Source organism: Lactuca virosa, chromosome 1, assembly GCF_052849685.1.
Source record: "Lactuca virosa cultivar CGN04683 chromosome 1, Lactuca_virosa_CGN04683_v6, whole genome shotgun sequence".
NCBI lineage: Eukaryota > Viridiplantae > Streptophyta > Magnoliopsida > Asterales > Asteraceae > Lactuca > Lactuca virosa.
The window spans coordinates 162,947,652-162,957,998 of NC_136426.1; the positions used below are offsets into that span (position 1 = coordinate 162,947,652).

Sequence of the window (10,347 nt, forward strand, 5' to 3'; positions counted from 1 at the left end):
AACAAAAGGTTTCTAATATTATTACAGGGAAATCTCCAATAAAGTCCCAATATTTTAGACGAATTTACGATTTAATCCCAAATTAAATTTTGTTTACAAAAAAGGACAAAATACCGGCTAAAACTTCGAAACAACCCTTCGTGGCCGGTTTCACAGATTTAGCCAGTATTCCGGGTTTTTATGTTAATTGATCAAAATTTTGGGGCTTTTTCGTTAATTGATCAATTACCCTTAAACTTATTGTGAATTTCACTCATCCGCATTTCAAACTACTACTCCTTTCTGTTTTTTCACTTTTTTTTATCCACCTCTCCAAGTTGTACTCTTTCAACTTATTTAGTGTTTTAATCTAGCACGAAACGACACCCTTCTAAGATCTATACTCTAAATCAATCAACCTGATACAAAATTAAATTGATTGACACGAAAATAAATGGGCTGAATCATGCACTTCAACACGCTCATGTTAAACTCGTACCTCAATTTGCCAAGGATAGTAACAACATCTTGGTAGCAGATAGTCTTGCCTTGGATAGACCACAAACCATAGATTTGTTTGAACTTTGATACCTCATTTCACACACGCACACACACGTTCCAAATCAGAAACTTTTATGTGTGTGTGCACATAAAAAAGAAAGAAAAGGATCTATTTGAGGGGTGTGTGTATGTAGCCCTTATCGCATCCTTCCCAATTTTGCAATAGATAGAAAGAAACAGAGGGAGAAAGAGGGCATATGGATTAAGGTTTTAAACAACCAATAGAATGAAGAAGAAAATGAATATTAACGAGAAAGGTTATCCCATAGATTTAAGTATACCTGATTAGTGTTATTATGTATATTTTGTGGTTATCTCAATACTTAAACCAATGTTGAAATCAAAAGAAAATATACAATATTTTTTTTGAATTTCATCTTGCATTCATGGGGCACTCTATCTTCGGTAAAGCTTTTCAGAAAATTTTATGAAGTTTGTTAGTTTTTTGGATTGTATTGTAACGACCCAAAAATCAGAGGTAAAAATTTCATTTTTAATATATCTAAAACATTGATACCATTTATTTCAAACATTCCAAATCATCATTAAGTAAAATAATTATCAGAGTTCGTCCCAAAACCATTCATTGCGGAAATCACAGGTGTGTGCACTGCGATCAATCCGAGCCCTTCATTTCCAAATCGATGCAACCTGAAACCAAAACTGTAAACCGTAAGCACAATAGCTTAGTGAGTCCCCCAGAGCATACACCACACACAATCCACATAACACATAACATATTAGCTTTAAAAGTTATCCCTACTGATACCACATATCATATTAGCTATAAAAGCTATCTCTACCACATAACACATTAGCTACAAAAGCTATCTCTACCACATATCATGTTAGCTACAAAAGCTATCTCTACCACGTATCCATGAATAAGGATGCCATGGGCTCCCCCACATGGTCTTACACCTAAGTGTCATGGGCTCCCCCCATGGTCTCTCCCTGTCGGACAACCATGGGCTCCCCGACATGGTCTTACATCCAAGTGTCATGGGCTCCCCCCATGGTCTTTCCCTGCCGGACAGTCATGGGCTCCCCACATGATCTTACATCCAAGTGCCATGGGCTCCCCCATGGCCTTTCATGCAAATATCACATAACAAATACCATAGCAAAGCATAAAGCATATAATCGACTGACATACGACATATCACTAAATCAATTAGTGTACCACATAACTCTACATAATAAGTATACCACTACAAAATGGTCCGGCCTTGGTGCCTTAGACCCATTAGTATGGTGAGAAGACTCACCTGACACTGCTGAAGTCCTGCGAATAAAACTCCAACTGTTGGTTAACAGATTTCCGAACTCTCAAAATCAAACAATACCCAATTAATAATTGGGTTCCAAGCCCAAGGTCCAACTCACACTCCAAAGACCCAAAAGTCAAGTAATGGGCCAAAGCCCAACAAATGGCCCAATTTTCCAAATTGGGCCCAAACCTCTATATAGGCTTATCTTAAGGCCCAACCACTTATTCCAGTCCAAATGATTGGCATTCTGATGGTCCAATAGCTAATAGTCCTCAAGGCCCAATTATGGCCCAACTTTCCAAATTGGACCCAAGCCTCTCTAATGGGTCCTATCCTAAGGCCCAATGATTTCTTTAGTCCATAACATGTTCCCAATTGGCCCAATAAGAACCCAAATCTAATTTAGGGTTTCTCACATAATATATCGATTAGGGTTAAGTGTTCCTACTTAACCCATTAATGACTTAATCCATTAAGTCCATTGTGCCTTAAGTTCATTTACCAATGATTATTAATTAATATTTTAAATTTATTAAATAATCTCCATGCGGTCCCGATAAGTTCAAATTAGGGTTTCATGACATTAGAGTTTTCCAAACCCTAATTAGGGTTTCTAACCCATCTTAGCCCAATAGGCCCAAAGCCAAATCCTTATGCCCATTAGGGTTTCGGGATCCAAACGAATCAAACACAATCATGCAAGCACACCGCCACCCGACATGGCGGCCGGTGGCGGCAGCCACCACCTCACGGTGGTGGTTAGGGTTCCTTTCTTTCATTATTCCATTTTCTATTACATTTTACAAGGCTTTAGCCCCAAAATAACACACACGCACACACTAAACTAACATACACACACACATAACCACCTTGTGGTGGCCGGCGGCGGTGAGTGGTGGCAGTCACGACTTCACGGTGGTGACACTGGGGTCTTTCATTCGGATCTCCGGCCAAAAATCGATCCAACAGGCTCAAACCGACACCACATTCGAATACAAACACCACAAAGCTCGCACAGCCACCCCTCTCATGGTGGCATACGGAGGCAGCAACAACAGCACGGTGGTGGCTCACCGTGTCTCGTTTCTCCGGCTTCACAAACGAGGAGGAGACTACATTGTTGTGAACGACAGCAATGCTCACGAACTGTGAAGCTCCGACCGCCACAACAGACCCACGTCGGGATTGCGATTCAACTCCTTTTTCCGGCAGCAAAACGGCGACAACGACAACGCCTGGCGGTCCTCCGACAGCGACAAGGGTATCCGACTCGGTGGTTGACGACGATGCTCCTGCTTCAACAGGTAAGGAGGTGGTAGTTAAGCGGATGGCGGCGGCTGAAGGGGTTCCACGGCCCTCCTGTTGGCGTTCTCGGCTTTACCGGCGGCTGTAACAACAGCGGTGGCATCTCGGTGGTCCTCCGACTTCACAGACGAGGAACAATGATCGGTGATGGAGGAGTCGTGAGGTGTGTGGCCGCAAACGGGAGAGATAAGGTGGGGGGTTGGCGGCTGAACATGATAGCGTTAGGGTTAGGGTTTCGGGGGTTATATACCCGCCTCCATGAAATTGATTGCCATAATGGCACCTATGGCCCCTCCCTTCAGAATTATTTTCGAAATAAGCCCCCTATTTACCCTTTAAACCCCATTTTCTGAAATCCCTTACAAATAAGCCCGAAATTTACCTTTTTAACCAGCCTCTTGAAATCCTTTACAAATTAAGCCTAATACTTACCAAATAGCCCCTTAGCCTCCAAAATCTTTTCAAAATAAATCCCAAAATTACTTTTTAACCCCCGAATAATTCAATTTATAACATTTGGCTTCCCAAAACCAATACCCCACTAAATAATATGGATTTAGGGCAACTATCTGTTTATCGATTTTATCTATTTATTTATTAATTAAACAGGATGTTACATGTATAGATACTTTTTTATAAATTTCGTGACTTTAAAATTGCATATATAACATTGTATAAAAAGAAATGAAAAAATACACTCATTTAAAAACAAACCCATTTTTATATATTGATAAACAGTTATTCTGAAGTTTTAGCTAAATTAACGAAAAAGTCCCAATATTTTGACGAACTAACGAAAAAAGCCGGAATAACGGCTAAATCTGATAAACCGGCCATAAAGGGTTATTCCGAAGTTTTAGCTGATATTCTGTCCTTTTTTATAAATAAAATTTAATTTGAGACTAAACCGTAAAATGACTTAAAATATTAAGACTTTATTGAAGATTTCCCTATATGGTTCAATTTTCAAAACAGCTTAATAATATGTTTTAGAAATAGTTAACTTTTGAGTTATAGGTATATAAGTATATTGGGTGGCCAAACGATAAGTATATTGGGTGGCCAAGATTTGGGCCGACCAAGATTTGGGCCAACTTTGTATTGTCTATTGGCTCTTATTACGTATGTTATATGGGCGATAAATCAAATTTGAGTTTTGCATTTGATCTCATTCGATTAACTAACATGTTTGCATCTAAATATTGGGTTAATTTGCGTTCAAACAAAAAACTAATTTAAAATATCCGTTTTGTTCTTTAATAACCTTTTAACTATTAAAATTAGGCAAATTCACGCAAGTAAGTTTTGATAGAAATGGGAACTTATTTCCATTAAAGTTACTTGTAAGTAGGGAGATTCTATATGTATTTTTAACCGGATTAAAATAAAACATATCATATATAATTAATACTTCAATGGCATTTTAAATACAATAAATAGTTGCATATTTGAATGGCTCTCTCATGGTTTCTGTTTGGGGACGTATAGTTAAATCCTTGAATGATATGAGTTCTAAAGGGGTCATCATCACTAGGTCTTGGTTAAAAAAGTGGGATGGAATATTAACTCGTCTTTGGAAATATGTTTGGGTGGGTGGTAAGTAGGGTTGTAAACGAAGTGTTCACCAACCGTTCAATGGGAAGTTCATTTATTTAATAAATAAACGAACATGAACACAAATTCTCGTTTGTTTAGTTAAACGAACGAATATGAACAATGATCTCGTTCGTTCAATTATGTCCATGAACGTTCGTTTATGTTCGTTCATATAAGTTCATTTTACGTTCATATATGCTTAATCGTGTTTGATTATATTACTATATTATATGTTCATTTGTGTTCATATATGGTCATATATGCTCCATTATGTTTTTTTTGTTCGTTTATGTTCGTTTAACTTGTTCACGAACATGAACAATGTAATTTGTTAAACGAATGAACATGAACAAGAAAACTCGTTCGTTTATCCGTTCGTCTTCGTTCATTTGTTCGGCTAACTTAAACGAACGAACATGAACAAGCCTCTCGTGTTTGTTCGGTTTGTTTACAGCCTTAGTGATAAGAACTTAAAAAGTTAGATGCCTTGAATTTTCTTGCAGGGTGAGTGTGGCAATGGAGAAGACAAGTTAGAGGTGTAGTTAAACATGATTAACTCGTTGAGTTGATGAATGTTAGCCTAATACATTTATAAATTCTTGAAAAGACTGAATCGAAGGATGTAAATAAGGTGCATGTGGTTTCTATGAAGGCGATGCTAAAAAAGTGGTGGACTAGACAAAAACAAAAGGTTATGTCGGTTTTTAGTGAATGCTTAATACCATATTTTGGTCATTTAGCTAGTGGAATACACAATAACTTAACAAGGGTCCTGATGTGAAATATAACTAACCGGTTCGCTTCAGATCTTAACGATGTCAAGATTGAAGCTACTTTCCAATCATGGACTTCCTCGATGATCCATGTATTCATCATAAAAGTATAACACACACATACACACACACACACACACATATATATATATATATATATATATATATATATATATATATATATATATATATATATATATATATATATAGAGAGAGAGAGAGAGAGAATTATTTTTGGAAATGTATGGCAATGGTAGTTTAGGAATATTGTTTAATCAATATCAGTTTTTTCATCCTTATATATATTTGCGATCAAATTAAAACTTAGTTCACCGTCTTCACGTACATCCATCTTCGCCACACGACACCATCATCACCTTCACAACAGCAACCAATCACAATCACCAAACCACTTTTACTTGATGTCATTGTCGTCTATATTCATCACCATCAAACACTATCAGGAGACCATCATCCCACAATTGTTGGATCATCTTCTCCATGACACGATAATCGACACCACCAACACCTAACCATCGTCAACTTCATGATGAAGAGAAACACACATCAAGACCCAGAAGATTATTGCGAGAATCGCCTTCACAGTAACCTCTACATTCAACCTTAAAGATCAAGTTGATTATCTGGATCATTTAAGAAGATCAAGTTCATTTTGCTAAAAATTATACATTTTATGGAGACATGCATCACAAATTAGTTTCCCATTCTTATGATAATATAATTCATTATTTTAAAAGTGTTTATTCTTCTCATATACTTTTGTTTAATATTTCGGTATTTTTGGTCAGAACGAAATGTATATATAAATTATTGTTCCTTTTGAATATAAATTATTGTTTGTATAAATGATTTTGTGTATATAGAAAAGTTGAATTTTTGAAGAATCTCATTATTGTATACATATATACCAGAATGTTATTCTTTTTATCTTAATTGTGGTTATGTTAAGTGCCATTTATAATATAATATATAAAATATATGTGATTTATTAAAACAATTTTCGTAAATATCTTTAAATAATTACTAATTCAAATTTTTAAAAAGTTACTATCCTACGATTTTTTTGATTTATTCATTTTATAAATTATAATTCACTAAAATACCTCTGTTAACCGCTATTTATTTAATAAAAACTATTTATTTCAATAACAATAGCATCTTAAAACTAAATTAAACACTAAAAAGTAAAAACCTAAAATAAAAAACTTTGAAAAGCTATATAATTATATATTTTGACTAATTGTGTCCAAGTCGTTACTATATTCAAACAAATGCCAAATGCAACAAACTCATTTTCCGTTGCCGACACGGATTCTACTCTTAAACAAACCCTTTTCTCTCGCTCATATACCTGAGAGACTCTGAGAGTCCTAACATCTCTCGGCGTTGATCTCCAAGATTCTCCGGCGAGATCTCAGTCATACGCGTCGGAAAATCTTCATCCTTTGATCGCAACGCTGTCGTGGAATATCTGCTGGTCATCATAATTAATTTCAAATAAAATGGCTCCGGTGTCGGCTCTAGCCAAGTACAAGCTCGTCTTCTTAGGAGATCAATCAGTCGGAAAAACGAGCATCATTACTCGATTCATGTACGATAAGTTTGACAACACTTATCAGGTAATCTAATTTGATCCAAGTAGTTATTATGTAGCTGCTATCGGACCATGTTTTATGTGTAGCTTTTTGATTTGTGATATCCGTTGAGAGCTTTTTTGGATGATTGATCTGATTTTGACTTGGACTTGATCTCGATTCGTTACTCCCTTGGTTGTAGAAAAAAACTCAGTTTTGTTTTCAAACAGATCCATTTTCAACTCCAAGAGAAATTCGATAATCGCATTGAACTTTGTTAGGGATATGGATAGGAACATCTCGGTGTTTAAGTTTTTGAGAGTTCCATGTGTTAAATCGTGACAGATTTGAAGGAACTAAGATAACACGTTCACTGTTTTGGTCGTTCCAGCTTAAGCTAATTAGGACCATGAGTGGTTCTGCTTGTGTCCATATACGCATCCAGGCTACAGATTGAATAATACCAGTATTGATTTTGCTAGATGAAGTTGCTTCTGATAACATGGAGGTGCTTCCCCTGCTAGAATATCTGCCTATTGAGTTTGACTATCTGAGAACAGTTAAAATACCAATTTTTGTCTAATCTATCTATAATGTACAAAATGTTGATTTCCCAAGCAATCAAGAAGGATAAAAGAATGAGTAGATTGTATAAGAAAGTTGACAAATTCCTAATCTTCCTCATTAATTCATTTAAACTCCCAAAAAATGTTTCCAAGCAATCATTTAAGTCCATAGATTAACTGCATAGATAGTCATATAAAGGAGCTTCGTTCTTTTATAGCATAGTTTTTCGCCTTTGGTAGTTGTTTAGTTAATTTGCTACTCCTATTAATAAGAAGTCACCTTTCATTTTGTCAGTAGATTGGTTTAGTTTAGTTGTGTGAAGCTTTCTTCATAATCCAGGAAACCATTTCCTTGGCAAAAGTAAAAATTTAAAACAATAACTTATCAGTACTTACAATTAATAGCAATGCATACACCTTTTGATGAATTGCTAATTGGAATTCAGCCCTTTTGGTTTCCCTTGCAGTATAGAATGTATACATTTTCCTCTTGTAGTTTATTCCTTTCCAATTTCTTATCAAACATGTCATTTGTAATCTCAATCTTTTTTGTATTTCCTTGTGTATACTATGAATTTGTATCTTTTATCCAGGCAACAATTGGTATTGATTTTCTTTCAAAAACTATGTATCTTGAAGATCGAACAGTTCGTTTGCAGCTTTGGTAAGATTATACATTACTCTTTCCCCAGGATCTATTAATTAAGTGATACATTATTCAATCTTTTGAAAAACTAATTTATTGATTTTTGGTATTAAAAAGGGACACAGCTGGACAAGAAAGATTCAGGAGTCTCATTCCAAGTTATATTAGGGACTCCTCTGTTGCTGTCATTGTTTTTGATGTTGCAAGTATGTTTTTTCTCTTCCCTTTTTGACTTCTTTTAGTCCCGTTTTTTTTTTTTTTTTTTTTAATAGTGTCTGTGTCTGTGTCTGACATACATTGGACTGAGACTCAGACTAATGACGATGACACAAAATTTACAGATATTTGTCCCACCCAAAAAGACAAAACAAGGTGAGACAAGGATTTGCTCTCGATCTCTTGTGTGTGAAAAAGACGTAAATGCCCTTATCTCTTTTTTTATGATAATTTATAATCTCAACCACTTTTATAATGGTTTTAGGTCGTCAGTCGTTTCTGAACACTGCAAAATGGATTGAGGAGGTTCGTACTGAGCGAGGTAGTGATGTCATCATTGTCCTAGTTGGCAATAAAACTGACCTTGTGGATAAGAGGTAAATAAATGGTGGTTATTTTTAGTTTACTTTATAAATATAATAATTAAAACAAGAAAAAACATCAGAAATATCTAATAAAGGGTAGTTTTGTCAAAAAAAAATTATAATGATTTACATCCATTTCCTTTTGATGCATATTTTGTAGGCAAGTTTCAATAGAGGAAGGAGAAGCTAAAGCTCGTGAATATAACGTAATGTTTATTGAAACTAGTGCCAAGGCAGGCTTCAATATAAAGGTAAAATGACTATTTTGCCCCTGTCTTCATCTTCCTCTATGTAATTAAGCAAACCCTAGAAGTATTTCCTCATCTCCTTCGTCTTAAACCCTAAAGTCAGACTAAATCCAATCAAAACCCAAAAATAAACTAAAACTAAAACAATAAGGGCAAATCCGTCATTATAAATATTTTCAAAACAAATGAAAAGTTTGGACCTTTAGTGCTAGTCCAAACCTTTTTGGACCAAAGTGATAATTTTCGACAAACCACAGGGACGATTTTTGCAGTTTTGTCATAACAAAATCAAAACTAAAAAAAAAAAATACAGAGTAGAAGTATTATTTAAGTTTTAGTTTTAGTTTAATTTTTTGGGTTTTGGTTGAATTTGAAATTTTGGACTGAATTTGCGATTTTTGGTAAAGCACAGGGGCCAGATTTGTAATTACTCTAAGAAACGACTTCAAATTTTGGATGAACTTGCGATTTTTGTGTAAAAGTACAGGGAGCATATCCATAATGAAATGCGAACTTAAAAAGTTGACACTGAGATAATTACAAAATTTGGACTGAACTTGCAATTTTGAGATAATTACAAAATTTGGACTGAACTTGCATATCCATAATGAAATGCGAACTTAAAAAGTTGACACTGAGATAATTACAAAATTTGGACTGAACTTGCAATTTTGAGTAAAACATAGGGACCAAATTTGTAAATCATTCTTTTTACAGGCTTTGTTTCGAAAAATAGCATCTGCATTACCAGGAATGGAAACTTTATCTACAACAAAGCAGGAAGATATGGTCGATGTAAATCTTAAGTCCAGCAATACAAGTGGGTCCCAGCAACCCCAATCAGGAGGCTGTGCATGTTGATTGATTCATATAATAAGATTCTTCAAATTACCAAATTAGTCCCTCATATTTTTTTTGAAGGTTTTAGTGGCTATATGGGAAAAAGGTTTTGTTATGTTTGACTTTAGGTGACTTAGTTTTTTAGTGCCATATTTTGTGCTTACTTTTTTGAGAGTGTTCTTATATTGTTTTTGTTTTCTTCGAATCTTAAACTTGGAGGCTTGAGATAGTGCTTAACTTTGGTGATTAATTATCAATTTCCAATTAAATATCGTTCTTAATTCGTCACTGATTATATTTAATATCGTTTTTATTTAATATGTTAAGTTAATCTTGATAAGGGTTGCTAGAGATCCTAAAATATAACAAATTGCACACTAGTTATC

The 10,347-nt window shown here is 35.0% G+C and overlaps 1 protein-coding gene across 1 annotated transcript; it reads left to right on the plus strand.

The window, feature by feature from the left end:
• Positions 1–6,809: 6,809 nt before the first annotated feature.
• LOC145160797 (ras-related protein RABH1b) lies at positions 6,810–10,128 on the plus strand. Its single transcript, XM_079080131.1, has 6 exons — positions 6,810–7,125; positions 8,240–8,310; positions 8,410–8,498; positions 8,774–8,885; positions 9,034–9,124; positions 9,839–10,128. The coding sequence occupies exons 1-6, from the start codon at positions 7,009–7,011 to the stop codon at positions 9,980–9,982; spliced, it is 624 nt and encodes a 207-aa protein (XP_078936257.1). The 5' UTR covers positions 6,810–7,008; the 3' UTR covers positions 9,983–10,128.
• Positions 10,129–10,347: the final 219 nt, after the last annotated feature.

Excerpts from the sequence above, each read along its gene's own strand:
- LOC145160797 (XM_079080131.1), top strand. The coding sequence starts at position 7,009 with ATGGCTCCGGTGTCGGCTCTAGCCAAGTACAAGCTCGTCTTCTTAGGA. Across the intron at positions 7,126-8,239 it reads AGTTTGACAACACTTATCAG|GCAACAATTGGTATTGATTT; the intron begins GTAATCTAATTT and ends TCTTTTATCCAG. Across the intron at positions 9,125-9,838 it reads AGGCAGGCTTCAATATAAAG|GCTTTGTTTCGAAAAATAGC; the intron begins GTAAAATGACTA and ends TTCTTTTTACAG.